General features: G+C 42.3%; 1 protein-coding gene across 4 annotated transcripts in view; it reads left to right on the top strand.

Moving 5' to 3' along the window:
- Nucleotides 1–25,543, top strand: part of CPNE4 (copine 4) — a 199,372-nt gene that overhangs the window by 171,262 nt on the left and 2,567 nt on the right. For 3 of the 4 annotated variants that reach the window (XM_083404983.1, XM_083404982.1, XM_083404984.1), the window contains 5 exons: nucleotides 6,845–6,978; nucleotides 13,395–13,461; nucleotides 17,965–18,016; nucleotides 20,427–20,560; nucleotides 22,638–22,874. In XM_083404983.1, the coding sequence (XP_083261109.1) occupies nucleotides 6,845–6,978; nucleotides 13,395–13,461; nucleotides 17,965–18,016; nucleotides 20,427–20,560; nucleotides 22,638–22,874 (624 nt within the window). The remainder of the gene's footprint in view (nucleotides 1–6,844; nucleotides 6,979–13,394; nucleotides 13,462–17,964; nucleotides 18,017–20,426; nucleotides 20,561–22,637; nucleotides 22,875–25,543) is intronic. The other variant, XM_083404985.1, reaches the window with a different exon arrangement.

Below are 25,543 nucleotides of genomic sequence, written 5' to 3' on the forward strand. Positions count from 1 at the left end.
ATTCTTGTTTTCGTTCAGCTAAAACCTGACAGCGTTCCAGAATTACTTTGCCTACAAGCAGCTAACAATTGCATAGACAGCAAGTGTTATATTCACTGAAGTCAGATTCAAGAACAACCCTATTCTGCAGTCATGTCTCTCTTTATGTATTTATCATTACACATTCATGTACATCTAAATGTTTATTCTTTGCATTTCCGCTTTACTATTCTAGTTTTGTTGAAAACTACGCTCTTGGGCCAGTCTGCAAATATTTCTCACAATTGCCAAGTCACAGAAACTCTGAGGCGAATTCATGTACACCACACATTTAAAGTACATTTGAAGTGTGTGGCTTCCTCAAAGAACCCTGTGAACTACAATGACCTGCACCCTTAACAAACTAGAGTTCCCAGGATTCTTTGGGGGAAGTTGTGTGCTTTAAATGTATGGTGTGGTCTCTTAAATTTATCAAACAGCAATGAGGTCTTCTTCATGTTTTCACTCTCCATGCTCCTGCAGCAAATCCACTCCGCTTCACAGCAGGGAGGAGTTGCGGTGGACCACAGGGCCACCCAGTCTCCTCTGGGGGTGGGAGACACAGTCCCGCATCACCCGGAGGTTCCTGGCCACATCATCCGGCCAGCCAATCCGCTAGCTGGGGAGGCGTGGCTGGGCCCCATTTAAACTGAGCAGGAGAGCTTCCTCTCAACTCGCTTCCTCAATCTCCTGCCCACCCTCCGTAATTCGCAGGTTTCGATATTGGCCTTGCTATGGACCTTGATTGGTTGCCGTTGAGGGGCCTGGTAGGAATTTTTCCACTTGGCAAATTGGCAAGGGCCATTTGGTTTTTGCCTACCTCATAGCAATCGTCACAACTTTGTAAGGTTTGGCGGTTAGGCATTGGTTGATCGTGTGATAGGGGGGTGGCCATCACCTGCCGCTCCAAGCTTAAGGGTATTCCGTTAAAGGAATCTGGGAGTGTGGATCTTGTCCGGGGTGGGGCTAGGCCCATGCCACGACCCTGTCGGGAACCCAGGGGAACTCAAGTTGGTTTGCATTGACGGGGCTCCCCCTACCAGTGGTTGACCCTTACTGGACTTCCTGCTTGGCAGGCAGGAGTCAGATATAGTTGGGTCAATTCCAATGCCTAATCCACAGGTCATCAAACTAAGGCCTGCAGGCTGGATACGGCCCACCTGGCTCGTTAATCTGGCCCACAAACCTTGCAGACCCTCCCACCCGCTCGGTCATTCCCTGCACTAAACAGGCATTTCCAAGGCATTATCAAGGCCTTTCCACTTCCACCAGTAATCAGGACAGTTGTTTGCATGATTCTTCAGATTCTTCTCTGCTTGCCAGAAACTACATTGATGACAGTAGCTGGGAAATGGATATGATAAACCAGATTCCCTCTGACACCCCAAAACATAAGCCCAGGAAAACGAGGGGCAGACAAACTTTTGGAAACCTGGTGGCTCAAATCCAGGTAACATTTGTCACAACTAAACCTGAAATCCTGTGTACAGTTACTTGAGAGTTACTGAACTTAGTGTGATTTATTTCTGTTTAGGATTGGGCTGTAGGTTCTAGTGAAACCTATGGATCAAGCTGGGAGTAGGGATGAACGCATCTTTCAATTTTCAGTTCTTTCAGTTGTACATTTTCCCATTCTTAAATTCAGTTCTCCACATTTCTGCAGCAGTTGGTGATTTTAAAAAATGCTAGTAAAAATTCCTCTTCATTTCCATGTGTATTTCTCCCTAATAAATGTATCTTTGTACTCAGTTTTGACAATGCATTTCTGTATGCTGTTTTCACTAATGTATGCATTTAGAGGCACACTTTATCCAAATAGGTGCTTTTTTGTACACATTGCTTGGAGAATTGCATGGCTAAAGTGCAAATCTGGTAAGATCACCTTAAAATGCAAGTGGAATCAAATTTCTTCCCCATCCTTACCTGGGCATAAGCCACACTGAACCCAATGGGATTTACATGTGGGGAGATAGGCATAGGATTGCCCTGTAAAACACTTTTGCCAAAATGAACTTAGTCATCCCAACTTTGGATGAACAGGGTTCATCCTTTGTGCAAAAGTCTTGTTGCTTAAAAATTATTAACATGATTCTAGTTGTTTTTAAAACACAATTATTGCAATATCCACAGAAGAAAATAGGCCCCATAATTTGATGGGAGCCTTAATGGCATTAAGGACCTGCTTTTTTTTTTTCCTGACAGTTTTTCTCCGAACACAGGTGCAGAGTTCTGGAGTTACTCCTAAGTCAGCCCACTCTCTTTTTGTTTTCAATTTAATTATGTTTCCATTGAGTTCAAGTTGGGTGCAGACAATGAGCTGCAGCTGTGATCTGAAAGGCTGTTTGATAGGGGAGGGAGCCAAGACGCTAAGCATGGGTTTGCGAACAAAAAGCCATGGTATGATGTACCTGCTAATTTGAAGAGCTAATGAGAGCTTTTGTGGCATCATGCTGGGCGCTCTGAAGATGCTCTGCACATCCTTTGTAAGCACATCATTTTTGGCTGGAAAGAACCTCTCTGATAAATAAAAGCAAATGTGTGGTCCTTTCAGGATCATTTTAAAAGACATCATGATCAAGCCATCCCTTTGAGGGCAGGGTGCCTCTATGCAAAAATGTTAAACAAATGCTCTTTGAATCTGGATCTGTGCTGACCAGGGCAATTGGGTGGCATTGCATTAGACGCCAAAGAGAAATAATCTCATAGCTCACATGGCTGAAGTTTCCATGTAGCTCTTTTGAGTACAATGGAAATATGAGTGGGGAAATGGATTCAATTCTGATTCAATTCAAGGGAGGGAATCAGTTGCCCATAAACCTAACGTGATGTGCCCAGACTGGATAAAACTTTGCGGGTTGTGTCCACTGTTGGCTCTTCCTTACTTTAAAGTGCATCCACTCACAAATGTTGGGGTACCTGATTTTCACCTATCCACCCCATCTGGCTCCTGGGGATTGGGACACGCTCTACAGTAGAATGAGATATGACATGGAGGGCTGCAGTAGGCAGAGGAGGAGGAGCTGCAAAAAATTGCCTTGACTCAGTTTGTGCAAGCAGAAGCCCTTTTTCACAAGGGAGATTAATTTCACGTTTAATGGGGAACGTACCTAATTTGCACTTTCCGAAAAAACATTTGAAGCAAAACAAGACTCGTACTACTCCAAATTTTGCAATACAGTTTTCCACCCATGAAAGGTAGACAAAAATGCAAATACCCAGGGTATAAAGTGTGGCCTGCAAATGCATATATTTACAACAGTAACATACAAAGATGCATTTTAGTAGGGGGAATAGCTGTTTCTATCAGGAAAAATCACATGCAAAAATGTGTGAGGAGAAATTCAAACAAAAATGCTGATAAATTTTCACAAGGACCCCTTTTTACTTTTTTTAAGAAAGCTAATTGATGTAGAGACACGGGGAACTGAACTTAAGACTGGGAAAAAGAGAAACTGAGAGGTGACCTATGTGCCCATCTCCTGGGCACAGAGGAGTGGTGGCTGCATACTGATGAGTGGGCAGCACGAGAAGTGGGGCTGGAGACTGACAGACTGACTGACTGGGAAGAAGGGATTAGTGATCTGGTGGGAGCCTGTAACTTCCAGGAGAGTCAGAGGCAGGAGAAGCTGCAGGATTGGAGAGATAAGAACAGGTGCAAGAGGAGGGAGATATAGGTCAGGTTGATATAGAGTCAAGGTCTTCCACATCTCCTCCTCCTGCCCCCATGGCAGGCATTTAGTGTTATGTTATGGTTTTGTGACTGGCATCTCCAGCACTCTCTCAAAATTCAAAGTGCACTACCTCCTGGCTGCAAAAGGTGGGTGACCCCTGTTTTAAGGGGGGGGGTATATACACACACACACACACACACAGAGTGGTACCTCGGGTTAAGTACTTAATTCGTTCTGGAGGTCCGTTCTTAACCTGAAACTGTTCTTAACCTGAAGCACCACTTTAGCTAATGGGTGCTAATGGGTTCTGCTGCTGCACCGCCGGAGCACGATTTCTGTTCTCATCCTGAAGCAAAGTTCTTAACCCAAGCTACTATTTCTGGGTTAGCGGAGTCTGTAACCTGAAGCGTATGTAACCTGAGGTACCACTGTATATCCATACCTCCATACGTTACAATCTTCAGATAAGGCCTTGCTTATGACATCTTTGACTTGGTTGACAACCACCATCTCTCTTTCCTCTATACTTTCCAGTTAGTATTTTTTTGTCTTCTGGTGGAAACTTTGTTGTATTTGTTTGTCTTCTGGTGGAAACTTAGTCTTTGTGTGACTAACCACCCCACCCCCCTTTTAAACTTCCATTACATTTTTATTATTTCAGTTCATACGATCATCCCATTTGTCTTGCATGTTTGTCCTGGTTCACAGAGGAGACTCCACGATGACACAATCCCATTTTCAGTGAACTAGAAAAACACTAAGACATTTCCAAAAAGAGAAACCGTGGGCTCTATAAAAGGTTAAGTAAAACTTTATTTTTACTTTATTTTCTTTTTCTTTCTTTCTTTTTTTTTGCTGCCAGATGACTCTCGTCTCTCAGAAACGAGGGCATGGTGTATCAAAATTTGTTCAAAGCTCAAATTTTAATTCTGCCTCCTGGCTCACCTTCAAGCTCTCTCCCATCTGGTAAAAGAAATGAGGAACGGTTAATTAGCTTATGAAATTATTTGGGTATGGAAAGTGAAATACCAATTATTAGTTTTATAGTAATCATAATAAAGTTTGAGCAGCGAGAATGAAATGAATGTAGGCATATGACACTGCCTGGAGTGTGTGTGTGTGGAGATATGTGTATATATAGATAGACACACACACATAGACACCCCTCCCAATGTAGAACATTTTAATTTTGCAGCGATTTTATGTTAGACAGATGTGTGAACCTGAAAGCACCTGAGTGTGGGGGATTAAATTAAGCTCTGCATGCTTTGAGCTTATAATTAAACAAATGAACATTGTAATATAATTGGAAGAGACGGTGTGTTTCATTTGTTTTACATCGATAAGTTTTCTTGAAACAAATAATGTGATTTACTTTAAGCATGCTGAGATTTGCCGGCATTTGCAGTTTGCTTTGGAAATCAGTTGGAAAGATGGAGAAGCATTTTTGGCAGCACTAAAATTGTCGGGGGGGTCAGAGGTGCCTTCCCCTCTGATCATTGATGATGAGCTCCCTTAGCTGCTGTTCTAGAAGGCTTCACCTGGAGTATGTGTGATTGATTTGTTCTCCATCATTTGCTCTGTTTAGATATCTCCATTGTGTGTCTGTGTGCTTGGCTGGGGAGGGCAGTATGGTCTCCAGCTCTGTTTCAGTTTGTGTAATTGGACTGCCTATCCTGACCCATCCATGTTCAACTCTTGGCCCCCTATCTTTCCTTAGCGACCCTTTGTAGAAAGTTGGTGTGGGAGTGGGGTGAAATTGGGATGAGTGTCCTTGAATAGTGATGTTCCCAAAGCCCAACTAGACTAACCCCTACCCATCTACCCCCATAATAAGGCATAGGCAAACTCAGCCAGCCAGATGTTTTGGGACTACAACTCCCATCATCCCTGACTGCTGGTCCTGTTAGCTAGGGATAATAATAACAGCAACAACAACAACAACAACAACAACAACAACACTCTGGGCGGCTTCCACAAAGACCAAAAATACACTAAGATGTCACACATTAAAAACTTCCCTGAACAGGGCTGCCTTAAGATGTCTTCTGAATGTCAGGTAGTTGTTTATTGCTTTGACATCTGATGGGAGGGCGTTCCACAAGGCGGGCGCCACTACCGAGAAGGCACTCTGCCTGGTTCCCTGTAGCTTTGCTTCTCGCAATGAGAGAACTGCCAGAAGGCCCTCGGCGCTGGACCTCAGTGTCCGGGCAGAACAATGGGGGTGGAGACACTCCTTCAGGTATACTGGGCCGAGGCCGTTTAGGGCTTTAAAGGTCAACACCAACACTTTGAATTGTGCTCGGAAACGTACTGGGAGCCAATGTAGGTCTTTCAAGACCGGTGTTATATGGTCTCGGTGGCCACTCCCAGTCACCAGTCTAGCTGCCGCGTTCTGGATTAGTTGTAGTTTCCGGGTCACCTTCAAAGGTAGCCCCACGTAGAGCGCATTGCAGTAGTCCAAGCAGGCGATAACTAGAGCATGCACCACTCTGGCGAGACAGTCCGCGGGCAGGGATGATGGGAGTTGTAGTCCCAAAACATTTACTACAGCGCATTCCTCAGGCAGACAAGCCACGTAGTACCTTAGAGGGGAAAGGAAGTCTCCACCTTACAATCTCAGTTCTTTGTTTATTCAGAGGAAAGTGATCTACATCAGATAACTCCTCTGAGAATGAATTGAACATGATGTCCATTCATGCTGAATACAGTACGGTTCTTAAGATCTTCTTTCAATAGGCCTTGGACCTTGGACCTTTTGGAAATCCTAAGTCATATTCTCTACTATATTTTGACTGCTGTCAATTCTGGATCTGTATTGCTGTTTTGTAGCCATTTGCTGTTTTTGTTTCATTGTGAATTTATTTCCTCCTGCCCACTCCTCCCCACCCCCCAGTGCCTCGGGCACGTCTAGTGGAAAGAAGGACTACAAGAAAATATAGTAAAAATTAAAAAAAAAATGTTACTTTTAAATGTTGCTGCTTTTTTTGGTATGCTGTGTGAGTTTTATTGATGCTGGTTTTGCTTTTTGTGATTTGTAACCTGTCCCGGGTCTACAGTCAGAGGCGGATTTAGGGAAGTGTGAAAAGGAAGACAGACGCACACGGCAGTGAAGCTATACAGTATATCTTGTTTTCCCCTCCATTCTTTTCCAGGTAGCTATAGATTTTACAGCCTCAAACGGCGATCCCCGGAACAGCTGTTCACTCCACTATATCCACCCCTATCAGCCGAACGAATACTTGAAGGCACTGGTAGCTGTTGGGGAGATCTGCCAAGACTATGACAGGTGAAAAGATAACCACATTTCTTTCAGAGTCGTTTCTACAGCATAGCATTCAAATAATATGTAAAAGCTGGTGGTTAAGTGCTAGAAGCTTTAGTGCAACCCTGAGTCTGCAGGGTGTTTATACAGCTTCCTGTTAATCATTCATTCATTCCCCTTCACATTCCAAAACACAAAAAGTCTGATTCTTTTTTTAAAAGCAGATTTGTTGCAGTACGGTGACAGTTCTTGAACCCACTTTAACTGCACAAACTCGATAAGTTATGGTATGTGCTTAAATCTCTCTGGCAAAGCAGTGACGCTCTGAAGACACCCTGAGCGTTTTAGGTAAAACATATAGATTCCACAGAATGGGGGGGGAAAACGTACAGAGAAATCCCATTGGTCATTTGAATCCTTGGTTGAGTATCAGAGCTTCTATCTGCTTACCTCTTCGGTGTGAAAAAAATGTTATTTTCCAAGTGGTCTTGAAACATTTACATGGCCAGCCCTCCATGAGGCAGGCTGAGGTAGCCGCCTTGGGCAGCAGAACCCAAGGGGAGCAACATGGGTGCCTCTCGCACTGCTGCAGAAGCAAAGAAAAATGGCTTCCAGTATCTGGCAAAATCTCACGAGAACCCAGTGAAATCTCAGGAGAACTCATCTGAACTCAGAAGGTTCCGCCGTGTCACCCCAGTAAGCGAGGCTTCGTGGGGGTGGCAAGGGGGGAGCAGAGTCGCAGGGCGGCACCTTCCCATTTCACCTCAGGCAACGCAACAGGATCGGCCGCCCCTGGTCATATGTAATAATAATAATAATAATTTATAGAATTTCCCCAGCCACTCTAGGCGGCTTCCAATCAAGTGTTTAAAACAATATAGCATTAAATATTAAAATCTTCCCTAAACAGGGCTGCCTTCAGATGTCTTTTAAAAAGAAGATAGCTGCTTATTTCCTTGACATCTGGTGGGAGGGCGTTCCACAGGGCGGGCGCCACTACCGAGAAGGCCCTCTGTCTGGTTCCCTGTAACCTCACTTCTTGCAAGGAGGGAACTGCCAGAAGGCCCTCAGTGCTGGATCTCAGTGTCCAAGCTGTACGATGGGGGTGGAGACGCTTCTTCAGGTATACAGGACCGAGGCCGTTTAGGGCTTTAAAGGTCAGCACCAACACTTTGAATTGTGCTTGGAAACGTACTGGGAGCCAATGCAGATCTCTCAGGACCAGTGTTATGTGGTCCCTGCGGCCACTCCCAGTCACCAGTCTAGCTGCCGCATTCTGGATTAATTGCAGTTTCCGGGTCATCTTCAAAGGTAGCCCCACGTAGAGCGCATTGCAGTAGTCCAAGCGGGAGATAACTAGAGCATGCACCACTCTGGCAAGACAGTCCGCAGGCAGGTAGGGTCTCAGCCTGCGTACCAGATGGAGCTGATAAACAGCTGCCCTGGACACAGAATTGACCTGCGCTTCCATGGACAGCTGTGAGTCCAGTATGACTCCAGGCTGCGCACCTGGTTCTTCAGGAGCACAGTTACCCCATTCAGGACCAGGGAGTCCCCCACACCCGCCCGCCCCCTGTCCCCCCAAAACAGTACTTCAGTCTTGTCAGGATTCAACCTCAATCTGTTAGCCGCCATCCATCCTCCAACCACCTCCAGGCACTCACACAGGACCTTGTGGTAGGTGGTACCCAGAACCTATTTACCAGTCTGAAATGTCGGCTGTCAAGTTGACAGGGAGTGCCTTGTCAGCCCTGATGCTAATAATGCCTTCTAGATCATTCTCGAGGAGTTTACTGTTGTATTCCGTGTATTACACGACAGGGTGCAGTAATTAGCCAGCTTCAAAGGATTGCTATTTGCATGGTAATGAAACCTTTTTTCAAAGGCAAGTGAAAGAGTTGAGTGGAACTCTGCTAGAGGAGCATAAATGGAACTTCTGCAAATTGGAATGAAATCCCCGGAGAACGACCGATTATATGAGTGCCAGCAAAGAGCAGGGATAAGAAATGATTGCTATTGACTACCTCCTTCCTCCATCCTTTCCCCACAGTCACATGGCATCAATTCTCCTTATAATCCCAGAAATTGCATTTCCAGTCAATAGGAAAGTTCTCATGAAACAAGCAACGCTTCTGCTGTGGGTTGGGGAGCACAAAGAAGAAATGAAGTTTCCTGTGACTATGCATCTCCCCTGTGACCATTGCACTTCCCTTCCTTTGAAGCTGACTCGCAATTTAGTCTTTCCCTTTGAGCTGCTACCAGCAAGCCCTTCAAATTGTAAACTAAGTTTCGGATAAGAAAAATAGTAGCAGTAACATTTATTTGTTATACAGTGGTACCTCGGGTTAAGTACTTAATTCGTTCCGGAGGTCCATTCTTAACCTGAAACTGTTCTTAACCTGAAGCACCACTTTAGCTATTGGGGCCTCCTGCTGCCGCTGCACCGCCAGAGCACAATTTCTGTTCTTATCCTGAAGAAAGTTCTTAACCCAAGGTAATATTTCTGGGTTAGCGGAGTATGTAACCTGAAGCGTATGTAACCTGAGGTACCACTGTACAGTCAAACCACTGTTGTCGAACGTAATCCGTTCCGGAAGAGACCATTCGACTTCCAAAACATTCGACAACTTCCGTTTGGCTTCCGAAAATCATTTGAAAACTGGAGCAGTTATTTCCGGGTTTTTGGCGTTTGGGAGCTGAAAAATTCCAATACAGAGGCATTCAGGAGCCGAGGTTTCACTGTATCTACAAAGTGGGTGCAATGAAAGAATGGCACAACATCCTAGGTGGGTCTACTCAGAAGTAAGTTCCACTGAGTTCAATCAAACCTACTCCCAGGTATGTAAATAGGACTGCAGGCTTAATCAGTGTTCCCAGCTTAGCAAATGTGTGCATGAAGCTTTATGTTTAAATAACGTTTAAATGAAAGCGCCATTTTAACATGTGGCCCTAAATATGATACACTATCAGCTTGAATTTGGTTACGGCATCATGCTGTATGTCCTATTGCAACACATTATCCTAAGTAGCTATTTGTGTTTTAACCTATTCTATGGATAGATGGATGGATGGATTCAGTTTCTACCCAGCTTTCCTCTCAAAGGAGCGCAGAGTGGCAAATAGACCTACAATTTAAAATGAATGCAAAGCAGGAATATTCTAAAACAGTCAAAACATTCTGAAAAGAATTACAGTTAAAAACACCTAAAAGCAGTTGCAGTTAAAACATCCTACAAACAGCATTAAAAACTTTGCATCCAGTTATATCGGGGTCGCTAGGAACAGTGCTCTTCAGCTGCAAACAGAAATGTTTTGAGATTTCTCCTGAAATTTAATAATGATGGATACAGGTGCACCTCACTAGGGAGAGCATTCCACAAATGGGGGACTACCACTTAAGAGACCCTCTCTCCTATTATCCTAGTTCAAGTATTAGTCTATATTTTTATTTATTTATTTATTTATTTATTTATTTATTTATTTATTTCCCGTCCATCTGGCTGGGTTTCCAACAGAATATTAAAATACAATAACCTATTAAACATTAAAAGCTTCCCTAAGCAGGCATATCCAACAGGTAGATCATGATCTACGGGTAGATCACTGGACGTGATCTGGTAGATCATTGGCTCTCCCCAAAGAAGCTGAACAACTGTGGCTCCCCTAAAAAAAGCTCAACATTTTACCTCCTTCCTCAACAACTTTGACCTGAACTTTGATCACTTCCACTCTTCAACTCTGTGAATAGATCGCAGTATCTTGGGAGTTGGCCACCCCTGGTCTAAAACAGTTGGCTGCCCCATGAAACCACAGTAACAATTGTCTACCCCATTGGCTAGCCAGGGCAATATAACGAAAACTGAGCTATATGGCCCAATGGCGGAGCAGTATAAGGCACCTCCCTGTCTTTGTTCCTCCCTCATTTATTCCTAAGCTTTGATGGTTGTCTTAAAAAGTAGATGCTTACTGCATCCTGGTGCTTAGCCTACACATCTGAGAACTCGTTTCGTGGAGTTGTGGGGAGCGGGCGTGAGTTTTGCCGGAGCAGCTTCTTTTAATGTTGATCAGTGAAATTTATGGGTTTAGTATTTAGATTTAGCTTGGCTAGTTAATTCACTCATAGATGCCTTTCAGAAGTTAGCTTCAGGGCATGCGTATTCCCCATGTTCATTAATTATTCCTCTTGTAGGTAGCACACTTGCATTTTGCATCCCCGTGCACTTAAAAGCTCAATTATAGACACACATTTCTTCATAGTCAGCAGATTCCACTTCCCCAAGGCACCTCGGGAGTAATTTGTAGGGGTGGGGTGTGGAATGTAAAACTGGCAGTCATTAAAGTAGGTGCATATATTTTAATCTGTTTTTTAAACATTTATCATGTGATCTTGTAAAAACACACACACACACACCGACTCTACTATCTTACTGTAGTTTTCCAAGGCCCACCAATGTATTTGGTTATGTAATAATGAACATAAGCCTTTGCACTTGAAATCTACTATGCATTTTAGAGGAAGCTTCTTGAAACACAATGTTAGTATCCACACAAATATGCTGGAAGGTAAAACAGGAGTTAAAGGACCTTGTTTACCATTTGGGAGTTATAATTACTGGGGGTGGGGGAAGTTATAGTTGAGCAACATATGGGGGGCCAAAGGTCCCCTACATCTGAGTTAAAGGAAATTAGTAGGTAATAGGATATAGAAGGGACACGGGTGGCGCTGTGGGTTAAACCACTGAGCCTAGGGCTTGCCGATCAGAAGGTTGGCAGTTCGAATCCCCACGATGGGGTAAGCTCCCGTTGCTTGGTCCCTGCTCCTGCCAACCTAGCAGTACAAAAGCATGTAAAAGTGCAAGTAGATAAATAGGTACCGCTCTGGTGGGAAGGTAAACGGCGTTTCCGTGCACTGCTCTGGTTCGCCAGAAGCGGCTTAGTCATGCTGGCCACATGACCCGGAAGCTGTACGCCGGCTCCCTCAGCCAATAAAGTGAGATGAGCACCACAACCCCAGAGTCGGCCATGACTGGACCTCATGGTCAGAGGTCCCTTTACCTTTATCTAGGATACTGAAGATGAGCAACTTTTACTAGATTTAACAAAAGAGCAGGGTTATTTGCCTTCTTAAAATGCAAATTATTATGAAACCTATATGGTGGTGTAAAGGCTTCAGAACCTTTATGTATATCAAAGGGTACCAGAAACTTCTGAATATGTAGTTTACTACACAGCTAGTTTTTACTCAGAGTAGAACATGGCTAGGTTGGGGCCACTGATTTCAGCAGCTCTACTCTGAGTAAACCTTAGTTGAATACCACCTTTATTGTTTGTTTCAATCATAGGATTAGTGAGTAGAGTGAGATATTGTTGCCCGTGGTATTATCCAAGTGAATAGACCAAGGTTGCAGTAGTGTCCACAGTTCCGCATGTAATTGTGGGCAGAACTGTATCCTGAACTATTCTAACTGATTCCTCTTGCCCTTTAGATAAAGAAAAGGAGGAGGGTGTTTCTAAATCCAATTCTGATTCTTCTTTGGTAGAACAGAGTTTTCAGTCCTTTTAATCTTTGTTGTTGTTGTTCTGATTTCTTAGTCTCCTGAATATTTTTGCATATCAATTCCTGATTATTAAACAGGGCTTCCCTACTTCTACCAGCGTTTAATCAGCGTAGGCAATCAGCAGGCAATTAACATAAAATTAAAGTTGCATCACCTACTTTGCTTTTGACAGCCCTTGTTGAGGGGGGACGGGACTATCACCACCATGTAAAAGATGCTAACCCGTATTTCTGAGACTGATTGCTAATATGGTGCAGGACAAGGCAACAACGCACTGCGTTTGTTGTGATCCATGCAGAAAACACAATGAGAAGGAGCCACTGTATTCTATTGGGTGGGTAAGGGTAGTATGGGATGCGGGTGGCGCTGTGGGTTAAACCACAGAGCCTAGGACTTGCCGATCAGAAGGTCAGCGGTTCGAATCCCCGCGACGGGGTGAGCTCCCGTTGCTCGGTCCCTGCTCCTGCCAACCTAGCAATTCGAAAGCATGTCAAAGTGCAAGTAGATAAATAGATACCACTCTGGTGGGAAAGTAAACGACGTTTCTGTGCGCTGCTCTGGTTCGCCAGAAGCGGCTTAGTACACCGGCTCCCTCGGCCAATAAAGCGAGATGAGCACCGCAGCCCCAGAGTTGGTCACGACTGGACCTGATGGTCAGGGGTCCCTTTACTTTTACCTTTAAGGGTAGCATTTTCACACTAGAGTTGGCATCCATCTGTCTCAGGAGACAATGGAGGAGTGTGTCAGGATGCCTTTGACCTGAGGCAGCAGGCCTTTTCTAATGTTCTTGTTTCAAGCCTTCTTTTTTCACTGAGGTATTCTTGTGAATAAATGAAAAGGGCTTAGTATAATAGCGCATCCATGTTTTCCTTTTGATTTCAGTGACAAAATGTTCCCAGTCTACGGTTTTGGAGCCAGGATACCTCCGGACTATAAAGTAGGTGTACAGGTGAATCTTCCTCATTCTCTTGGTGGGTAGATTGCTGGAGAAAAGACAAACAAGTTGAGAAAGGATGTTGAAGGCTGTGGGGGAGATGGTGGGGAGTCGCCAAGCAATTTTAGAGTTCCCCAAGATTCTTGCAGCTCTGAAGCTCTCTGTGCATGCTATATTGCTGTGTGCATAATTGCAGGTCCTAAATGTTCTGCCAATGAAGATAATTTGAAGGCCTCTGGCTCTTCACAGAATATTACCATATTTCAGAGTTCTCATGCCACTCGGTTCCCCCTCCTGTTGTGACAAATCTTATTTTTAGAAAATACATTTGGCATCGAGACTGGGTGTCAAATGCTTCGGATGCTGGAATGAAGTTATATGGTTTTAGCAGAAATGTATTAAAAACTTAAGTAAAAGTGGATTGATAACGGGATAAAATGAAAAATTTAAGGTTAGATTGTTAAGATAAATTATAGAACAAAAATTGAGTAAGATGGAAAGAATTTGCTGAAATAGTTAATTGAAATAGAATACAAAAAAGGGAGGTGTGAGGAGGTCGATGAACCAAGTTAATGAAAGGTAAAGATATGGAATATTGGATGCGTGTGTTTAATGTATTGATGTTGTTTTTTCATTTTTCTCTTTTTTCTTTTTTTCTGTATTGTTGTAGTGGGTTTTTTTTTATTGTAATTGTAATGTATGTTTTGTTAAATTTATATTGTTTCCTTTTCTCTCTTTTTCTTTTTTCTGTAATTTCCAAACCCTTAATAAATATTTTATATATAAAAAAAGAGAGAGACTGGGTATCAAATGGTTCAAAGGGGTAGGATTAATGTAATTGCTCAGAGGAATCTTTCTTCTTCTTTGTGGTGCAAATGCATTTGAACCGAAGCAATATGGTTTATGATTCAAGAATGGCGTCTGAGAACCAGCCCAAAGGTGGTCATTGTGTGAAAGGGGGGGGGGGGATTGCATAAACTAGAACAATAGAAAATAAAGAAATATGAATATCCATTTTTAGTATGATTAGACAGCTGAAGTTACTAGGCTAGAAAAGCTCTCTACTAGTGATTTGGGCTTATGGAAGTGTTCTTACTGGGGACATACAGTATATTGGCCCATTTTGGACATTAGGCCAAGCCATAGTTTAGCCCAATGTCAATGAGCTGCAGTAAGGTTTGAGCTTGTGCGCTCCAATTTATCCCTCCAGTGTGGTTGCAAGGGGGAAATCTTCAGCTTAGAATAACTGCTTGTCATGTTGGCCAAATCTGATAAATTGTGGTTGATTAGAGCATTGGAAATATGGATTGCAGGTTATGAGGCTGGTTTTTTAAAACAAACAAACCATGGTTACTATTAACCATTGGATGACAAGCTAAGCTGCGGTTAAAATAAGAAGGGAATGTTTCTCACCTCCACACTTCACATAAGAGGGGAGCACACATGCCCAAGGCTTGCTTCTACTTCATCTCATCATGCTAAAATGCTTTAGTATGAGCTTTAATGTGATGTCTGAACTGGACTGGGTGACTGGATGTTCTGTTTATAGCTGCCAATAATATTGTTTTGACTTACAACCTTAATGGAATAACACAGCGCAGGATGAATTATGCTCTTTGCGGCTCTTTCTAAACGTAATGGCAAAGTCATCCAACACGCTCACTGACCTGCTTTGTTTGCAATTACAGGGGAAATACATGGTTGTGCTTTTCCTAACATTACTTGAAGTGAATGAAGTATAAGACAAATAAGATGCTAGAAATTCAAACAGGCATAGATTTGCAAAAGCGGTGGGGGGGGAATGATATTTGAACGTTAAATTTGATCCATTTTTCTCTTGATACGTTGTTGGGAAGATACACACTTGAAATAGTACGATTAAGTGCTTAGTAGTATGGGTGAAAATTATGCCCACAAGCATTTAAAATAATGTTAAGCTTGGTCACATACACTTTTAAGCCAAAGTTTAATTACTTACACATATGTTGTTGTTTTTTTGTTGTTTTTTTTTAAATAATATTTATTGAGATTTTCCAACAGCATAACACCAAAACAAAACATATCCACAAAAAAACAGGGGGGGGGAAAGACATTAAATGAAATAGTAAGAATAAAAAAAGAGAGAAAAAAGAAGAGGGAAAAAAAAGGAAAAAACAAAGAACCCTCTTCCCCATCCCCCAACACAAAAATCCCAAAAACAAAACACAAAAATACCCCATACAACACAAAGTCTCACATTCCCTTTTTTCCTTTAACTTGTTTCCATGACTTCCTCCCACCTCCCTCTTTATATTCCTGATTTTAATCTAATCGGCAAATTCCATCCAACTTTTAGTGCTTTTTCACTTATTTACCTTTACCCCTTTTAGAAAGAACAATAATAATAGAAAAAGAGAATTTATCTTAAAACTTCTAATCTTAAATTCTATAGTTATATACCCTTATATCTTAGTTTTTCATTTTCCTTATCTTACTCCCTGGAACCAGTTAAATTCCTTCCGTCATCCCCTCAAAATGCTTATTAAAACCATATTTTGTCAGATTTTACTTAATAATCTCCAATTTTTTCCCCCATCTCATCCCCCCGGTTTCGGGTGCTGCCAATCCTTTTTACAAATTTTTAAAGTCTTTCCAATCCATAAATTCAATCCATCAGCCAGGTTGTCTGGTGTCCGAGGCCTTTAAATCATCTTTCTGGCCTATCTGGAGAGTCTTTTTCGAGCCTAAAATTATGTCCCAAACCACATTCCCCTCAACATCTCCTTTAACCTTTGTGAACAAGCTTGCCCGGACTCTGTAATTCCTCTTGTAGACCAAAGAATTGTCCAAAGCTTGCTCCACACTCTCTTTAAGGTTGCTAAATTTCACTTTTTCAAACTTTCTCAGAGTGCCAATTTCCAAAATATATCTTATCAAACCTGTATCTCTTAGTCCATACATGGCACTCCTTTCCCAGATCTGTCCTTTAAACTCTTTACTCTCATAGTCCACTTTTTGTCCATCAACTTGAGGCTCTATTACTGTATTTTCCACCAGAGATTCCTCTTGTGAAGACAAAACCTGTTCTGTTTGATCCATATTCTTCTCAGTTGTCCTTCCTTGTTGGTTTAATTCCAGTCCTTGGGCCGAGTTTAATAATTTTTTTCCTTCTTGAGCCAGGCTGTGCACATTTTCCTTCAGATCAGAGATGCCAAATTCCAGAATAGACAGTTTTTTTTGAAATTGTTCAAACAGAGCTGCTATTTTTCCCTCCATGTTCCCAAGTCTGTTCTTTCAATGTTATCTTACTGTCAAGGTCAGATGCTTATATTTAGTCTGTAAAGTTGCAGCCTGTGTGAAAGTTTCTATCCAAAAGTGTAACAATTGTAACAATCCAACATAATTCTGTAACTTTCCACAGCCGCCTGATTACAGTTTCCTTTAGTTATTTTTCATCCACCTTTCAAAAACAGTTGTCATTTAACTCCTTTTTTCCTTTCCAACAAACAGTAAGCAAAAGATTCAGTTCTCTCTTAATCCTTTTCTTCTTAATAATTCTTAATAATTATTTCTTGTTATAAAGATTCTTTTTCTTGTTTTGGCCGCCCGGTCCCGGGCTCGAGATGGTAAAAAATAAGTTCAAAGTACACTGCTCTGCAGGACTATAAACTGTTGAAACAATCTCCCCCTCTTCCCTGCTTCTGAGGGGGGGTTTAAAGGGCTTAGGTGGCAGATTTGTTTCCTTGTAAAGTACTTTTTAAAGGCTCCAGTTCTCACACTTTTGCCTTGATCTTTCTACAAAGTGGAAGGTGGACTTCCTGTTTTAACCTTCCATCTGATGCCGAATTTCAGTAATTTATAATCCAATTTCCATTTACTTACGAGAGTTTCTTTAGTCCAAATGTCCACAGGAAAAGTTAGCGCTTCCTGACAGCAGCTGTGCGGCTTCACTCCCCAAAAACAGCGATCGATCCAAAGTGCCGCGCCACTCACCCCACGTCGCTCCGGAGCCCGTAACCGGGTCTCCCCGCGAGTAAGGGAGGCGCTACTGGCACCAGCCGGATCCCAAGTCCACGGTCTTCCTCCGACCGTGGTTTTTAACGGGTCTCCGCCTCGCCGTAGGCGGTCAGACCCTTCTTTTCGGAGAGCGGTCTCCTCCGAGACGAAGGAGGTCCGCCATTGCCAGGCGCGCCAACCCGGAAGCCATTACTTACACATATGTTTGCACCTGCACAATGGAATTAGCTTGTCTGAAACTGGGAAAGTAATGAACATAATAATAATGACCACCATTAATTTGGCTGTCTTTTCCAATCAAAGCAAGTCATGCAATCTAGATGTATGACACAAATTCCACAAGTATGAGGCAATGTGATAATTAAATACACTCAAATGAAAAATAAAAGGATCCTTTAAACAATTTTCAGTGACTGTCCATATAGGGACAGCCTGTGTGAATTCTCCATCTGCTGCAGGAAAAACCTGAGTCACTTTTCTGAACTAAAATGTTATTTAATTTTTTGGGGGGGTTGCCCATAGGTCTCTCATGATTTTGCAATCAACTTTAATGAAGACAACCCAGAATGTGCAGGTAATCATTTTGTTACGGCAAAGAGACTGATGTATTCTGATGTAACATATATTTGGCTTTAAACCGTGTCATTTTTGTGCCTGTTAATTGTTTGCATTATCTTCTGAGAAATAATGGGACATGCTATGTGAGTCACGGAGACACAGTTATAATTGTTAGATTCCTTTTAGTGAAAGAATGGGAGGGGTTAAGGTTTATTTTTTTAAAAAAAATTACCAATAATTATATAAGTTGTCTGTCTTGTTCCTCTATTTGATCCTTTTACATGGTCTTGTACGTATTCTGGTATTTTATGCATTCTGACTTGCTGTTCTTTTTATTGATTATAGTTTAGTAATTATTTGTTGTAATTGCTAAGTGTGAATTTCTGTTTAATTATCATTTGCCAGTATTTCATTTTATCGTGCCCTATTTTATTATACTGGATTATTGAATATTGCTTTATTTGATATAAGTTGTTAATTTTAAAGTTAGGTTTTTGTTTTGACTTTTTTTTGGTATGGGATCAGATTGTTCGATGGCGTGTGATCTTTGTTGTATATTCTGATGTTTCTCCAGCTTGTAAACCGCCTGGTGTGTAGTAATATATAAAGGTGGTATACAAATTAAAAGTGAAATGAAATGAAATGGAAATCCCCTCTTTCCACTATGATTTAATCTTCCTTTTGATCAGCTAGTGCAGGGAATGGCCATATGGCGAATGCACTCTCATTGGCCTTCCACAGGGTCCCTTCCACCTCAGTGAAATTATGCTGGAAAGAAACATTTAATTGGAGCCAGTATTATAGGTTGCAGTGTATGCTTGGGTGCAATGTATGGTGCCCCACAACAACGTCTCTGGTTTACAAATGTACCCACTGGTCCAAAAAAGTTGGGGAACCTCTGAACCAGTTAGCTAAGGGGAAATAGCTTGTTGTCTAAAACTCGATTTAAACAGATGAAATGAGGCAGTGCCCCATGTAGAAAAGGCTGCAGGTTGAAGGCCTGTCACCTTCAGATATAGCTGGTGTCAGGCTTTGGAGAATTGGCTTCCTCCCTCTTGGCCGTAAATGAGCAAATCAAACAAAAGGAAATTCTTACCAGTTAGTTTCTTTAATAAACACAGCGAGGGACAAAAGAAAGCATCTACCCAGGATGGCGGTGCTCCCAATTAAGGGTCACTCCCCCCTCCGTCCCTGTTAATCTACGTCACTCCTACGTCTTGTAATCTGAGTTTGTAGCCTCTGTGTTTTCTGTTCTAACACTTTCTGAGCTCTCTATAACTTTGGAGAAGGGGGGATGAATACTATCCAGAGACTGTGAATCTGTTAACTCTCTCCCTTCTAGTGTTTCTTCTCCTAGCTGTTCCCCATCCAGTGCTTCCCAGCTTCTGCCTTCTGAACTGTGCCCCTCTGCAGACCACTGTTCCAAATCTATCCTGTCCTCCTGCTCCTGGGAAGATTCAGGAGCAGGAGCAGTGCGTGGCTCCCACCATTCTTCCTCAGCACGGTCCCTGACATCTGGGGAACAACCAGTGTCTGAAAACCCAGAGACCCACTACCAAGGCAGTGTAGTCCTAGGGTGGGGGTCTGTAGTCCTCCAGATGCCCATCAATCCCAGCTAGCATGGTCAGTGGTCAGGGATGATGATTACTGGATCCCCATGACTTTTGGGGTACCCCAGGTCTCCCCTAGCCCTGGTTCACAGCAGAAAATACTGAACTAAATAGGCCAGTGGTCTGACTTGGTATAAAACATGGGCGGCGTTTTAAATACGAGTCACCTTGCCATGTTAGCCAGGTTGGATATGAACATTTTAAATTAATTACGCAAACGGTGGACAAATATTTTAATAGGATTCCAGATATGTTTTTCAGATATGCCCCTATATTAGAAATATGGATCTTTAGAAAAGGCACTGTCTGTTGCACTCTGGTTCACTGCAAGTAAACATTTGACTATAAGCAGCAAGAGAGAATGTTATTATCATCTAATCATTCAAATCTACAGAGCTGAAGGTGTGGACATCCTCTGGTGTCCAGATCTTAAGACCTCTATGGTATAGAAAACTAATGCATCCTGCAAAGTGTTTTAATATCATCCAGGGTGGTTAATATCTGCAAAATGCACCGTTTAAATGCTGCTGGCGAGGAGAAAAGCTGGCTCGTGAATTATATATTACATAACATCTGAAAGAGGTCAGGTCAGCAGGGGAGAGAGAGAGAGGCTTTGAGCAAACCTTTCAGAGCCACAGCTGCGCAGAATAAATTGGCAGGATAGTGGAAGCGAAATGGTGTGAATCACTCAAAAGAAACTTTTTGCGGGGAGGAAGAAAAGAGGGGCTCTCTCTACGGAATCGTTGCCCCAAATATATTTTGCTCAATGATTGATCGTGACGTTATCTGCTGTTCTTTCCCCCCTTTTAATGTAAGGGATCCAAGGAGTGGTCGAAGCGTATCAGAACTGCCTGCCTAAGCTTCAGCTCTATGGGCCTACAAACATTGCTCCCATCATTCAGAAGGTGGCTAAATCAGCCTCAGAAGAAACCAACAGTAAGGAGGCATCGGTGAGAATCATAGCAGACTGGAAAGCTAAACTAGACCTTGGGTGTCAACTGCATCCTCAATAATGCATAACAGATTAATTGCCCATGGACACACTCTGACAACCCGTGTGTACTTGCTATCCTAGGGATGGTAAAGGGATGAGTTTCCCCTACTTTTTCAGTGCCCGTTTGGAGGGTTCATTTTAGTTGGGGCACTTGGTCTGGAACCAAGAAGTGATGGGGATGGGGGAAGAGGGAAGCCATTTCCACTTAATTCAGTGAGTATGGAATAGTGTGCTCTTGTGTATGTTAGTAACCAAACAATTAAACCCCTGTGTTGCAAACAATTATCAGTAATATCCAAGGCAACACGATGACCAAGTACAACAATGCAATATCAATATAAACTCTTTATATAGTCTATACGGAACATTGAACAAAATGAGAAATCAAATAAACAGAAACCTTATAAATCTCTGAAAGTCACTAGATGTGCAATCTTGATGGATTGTCTTGAAAACATAGAAACCAAATAAACATAAGTCTTATAAGTCTCTGAAAGTCTTTGTAGACTATGCAAGTCTCTGAAAGAAGCAATGAGTCAGATGCTTATCTGCTTATCTGATGAAATCAAGCCGTAAAGCTTTGTTTTATGACGTCCAATGCTGCCGAAGTGGTCCGCAAACAGACGTAGTGAACAGTGATTCTGGATATACCCACTGTTTCGTAGAATTCTTCTTCAGCACAGCAGAAGGATATGGAAATGCTTCATAAACTGCAAATGAATTATTGAAACGATAATAGTTTCTAATCCGATGAAAACAGCTTGCATTGTTGTACTTGGTCATCGTGTTGCCTTGTGTATATAAGGCAGAAACAGTGCCTTTTCATTATATGAGGCACAATAGTGTTAATAAATGCGCATGTATTTTCATAGAATCAGATAGATAGCTGTGTTTGTACAACCTCTGCAGCCTGCAATGCAGCTATGGTCCAGTTCCGTTCATTTGGTCTACAGAGCTCCAGCTAAAGGATGGACAACCTGTTTGTTCAGCATTCATCCCAATTTGCTTGCACAAATATGTTGGAATATGTCTGTCCTTTTTTACTGACCATTTGTTCTGATTTGTTTAAGAGAATGTGCAACAACAATGAGCGCTTGTACTGCATTCATTCTGATTTTCTTGGGGGCTGTTGACATACCTTCCTGCAGAACTTTCCTTCATCCTACACTTTCCAGGGCATTTCCATGTCACTTTCCTAACTGCAAAAAGTCCATAAAAAACAACTAGGATAACATAGCAGTTTAACATCCTTGTCAGTTGCACAGTCCAACTTTTTGGTATGTGCTTCAGCCCCTTCCGCAAAGGAGTGACAACCTGGAGGCCACAATCTCCACTGAAACCTTTTTCATTTACATCATTCCTTTTGCTTTCAGTGAAAGTTAGTTATGACTACCTTTAGATGGAACAGGGCTATGGCCTGTAATTTCTGCCATCTTTACAACAGTTCATACCGCCTTGTTTAGCAACTAAATTAGTCATCCAGCTGACCATTCTAAAGTTACATAGAGGGAAAATCAGTCACAACTATTCATACCCCTGGCATCGTGCCTTGTTGCAAATCCCCCATTACTATTCAAATTACATGCTGCTTATGCTTGTGTAAAGTGTACATAAAAGGCATATTTAAATAACAATAGCATACAGAATGCATTGCAGTAGGATAAATTGCTTGCAAAAACGTGTATCTTTGGCAAAACTGCATATTAAAATTCTGGTGAATTTTCACAAGGACTTAAAGAAAAAAATCACAAACTGATAGGAAAATGTGCAAAATTCAAATTAAAACTAGAAAAATAAGAAACAAAGAGAAACAGAAATTGAGAGATTCACCCATCCCCAGTAGGTGAAAAGCATAGTTTATGTAGTGTTTAACATATTTTAAAAATTTGATCTCTTCCCCCACTTATTCATAGCATAATAAAAAACCACATAATTCCCAGGGAGGAGTGCCAGGGAATCTCTGCATCATTGATTTAGGAATAGTTGCTGGAAATGAATTGGAATACTGACTTTCTTTTTCAACCCTTCTATAGCAATATTTCATCTTGCTGATTCTGACGGATGGCGTCATCACAGACATGGCCGATACACGCGAAGCCATTGTTCATGCCTCCCATCTCCCCATGTCAGTCATTATAGTTGGAGTAGGAAATGCTGATTTCAGTGACATGCAGATGCTGGATGGGGACGATGGGATCCTGAGATCGCCTAAGGGAGAGCCTGTTCTTCGCGACATCGTTCAGTTTGTGCCATTCAGAAACTTCAAACATGTAAGATTAATTTTTGCTGTGTTCTCTTTTGGAATGTGTTGTTTCTTAGTACAGGGACTGTAAAATTGATGAGCCTCAAACTCAAAGTTTTCACAACTCAACTCAAAGTTTTCACAACTAAGGATCAAACAGTGCAGGTTTTTAAAAATGCAAATTGTGTCAGTTGGTGGTGGGAAGACTGATAATTAATAGTATTAGAGCAGGTGTAGAGGGGGAATCTAATCCTTTCTTTCTCTGCTGCAGTCTTAAGGAAAATCCCTCTTCCTAAGCTAGTATTTGCTTGGGGCGAGGAGAGGAATCCTCCATTGGGAGGTATCCCCCCAATGTCTTTTAGAACACTGCCTGACCTGAAATTATATTTTGAAGCCTCATGTATTTGTTGGATTTGGGAATGGATAAAATAAAAAAATACAGATTTATTAGATTTGGAAGGGATTGATTTTATAATCCTCCATTGGGAGGTATCCCCCAATGTCTTTTAGAACATAAATCATATGGGTGTTTGTGAGCGGAGCCAGTAGTAAAATTTGGGGCAGAGAGTCTAATAATATGGGAACTAATTGCAAGGCTCTGTCTGCCCATCTTCGAGAGGCTAAGAAGTAAACCCTACACAAATCCAGAGTGGAGTCCCTAAGACGGTTAGATGGCATCTTGTACACCTCCTTCCGGTAACTCCTGCAGCTAAAATGGAGCCAAATGTATTGCTCTGTTTTCCTTTGGACCACATCAGCAAGGCTGAGAGTGAGGTCTTATCATCTGGGCAGCCCAGGACCTCCATACACACTGCCCAGAGAGGTCACGTAGGTGCTGCCAACACAGCAAAAACAACACAGGAGGTAGCAGTTGCATGTTACCTGTCTCTGCAGCCACAGCAGGAGCTGTCATTCTCCAGCAGTTTGACTCCGCCCCTGGAGGTCCACTCCATTCTCTCTACTTGTGAAACTGTCACAAGCCCATAAAACAAGCGCATATCTTTCCAACTTTCTACCAACAGTGCAATCCTATGCATATTGAATTGGAACTAAGTAGACACCATCAAGATCAGTGGACTTAGGAATAAGTCCTACTTAACTCAATGGTACTTGCTTCAGAGTAACAAGGATTGTGGTGCTAGCGATGCAGGAAAATAGCCCTGCTGTACCAAACAGAAGTGCTTAGCTATCCTGACTACAGCAGGTTTTGAGCTGGAAAAACCTGGTTTCCTTTCTGCCTTGGATGTTTTTTAAAGGGACAGAACCTGGAGGATGTTCTGAGGTATCAAGCCAGTTCAAAGATTTAATAATTAACAGTCCCACTCACCACTGATTGCTGAGTTCTGTAGCCAAGTAATATATACAAAAAAGCATATACTAGAGTAAAGTGTACGTGAAAACACGTATATAAGTGGAAATAACGTGGAAATATGCATAATTTTGGTGAACACTGCTTGCAAAAAATGTGTGTATTGGACAAAATTGTATACAAAATATTTGTATTAAGAGAATTGTGCACTAAAATACTAATGAATTTTTATGCAGACTTTTTTTTTTAAAAAAAAGCTGTTGTGGAAAGGCAGAGAACCAGTTCGCCCACACCTACATCTGCAGTAGTTTCTTTGTCAAGTTTCAGTTTAAAGTTCGTATTTATTAGACTAATATATCAGATATTAACAACCTTACCAGGCCACCTATGAAACAACAGCTTTAACAAGCTATATCCTGGAAATTCTCATATATTACTCTCCTGCTCCTGTCACTAATTATTGGATGCAGTTTTCCTTGGTAAAAAGAATTGAAATGAGACTGATTTATGAGTTGGTACTACTATATCTGCTTTCAGTTTATTGAAAATATGCTTCCGGGCAAAACCAGTTTCACCTTACTTGGACAGTGTTTCAGTTATCCCCAGCTGAATGGCTGAAATTGCAGGTGCCAATCTGATTGGACTAAAACTGCAGTATTCCTGCTAACTGAATTACTTAAGTGTGGTGTGATCAAGTGATTTTAGGCTAAGCTGCGGTGATGTACGAAAACAGCGTCCTAATCGTAAGAGTGAACCTGCCTTCCTGACCCCTAGTGCCTTTCAGATATTGTTGCATTTCATTTCCCATCAGTCCCAGCCAACAGTCATGGATGATTGGAGTTTTATAGTCGAGCAGTATCTGAAGTGGTGGTGCTGTGGATTAAACCACAGAGCCTAGGGCTTGCCGATCAGAAGGTCGGCGGTTCGAATCCCCGCAACGGGGTGAGCTCCCGTTGCTTGGTCCCTGCTCCTGCCAACCTAGCAATTCAAAAGCATGTCAAAGTGAAAACAGATAAATAGGTACCGCTCCGGCGGGAAGTCAAACGGCGTTTCCGTGCGCTGCTCTGGTTCGCCAGAAACGGCTTAGTCCTGCTGGCCACATGACCCGGAAGCTGTACGCCGGCTCCCTCGGCCAATAAAGCGAGATGAGCGCCGCAACCCCAGAGTCGGCCACGACTGGACCTAATGGTCAGGGGTCCCTTTACCTTTACCTTTTTAGTAGCTGAAGGCACGAGAGCCATTCCGTGGTTTTAGAACTCTGCTTGTGAATTAGACAGCTAAGATTCTCTACCTCAGCATCTGTGCACTGAAATTAGCTGCTCCAAATAGGTCAAGGATGGCCGTTACAATGAGCTTTTAATCTAGTAGAACAAGACAGATGCTTGGAA

Source organism: Podarcis tiliguerta, assembly GCF_965153285.1.
Source record: "Podarcis tiliguerta genome assembly, chromosome: 12".
In the NCBI taxonomy this organism is placed as follows: domain Eukaryota; kingdom Metazoa; phylum Chordata; class Lepidosauria; order Squamata; family Lacertidae; genus Podarcis; species Podarcis tiliguerta.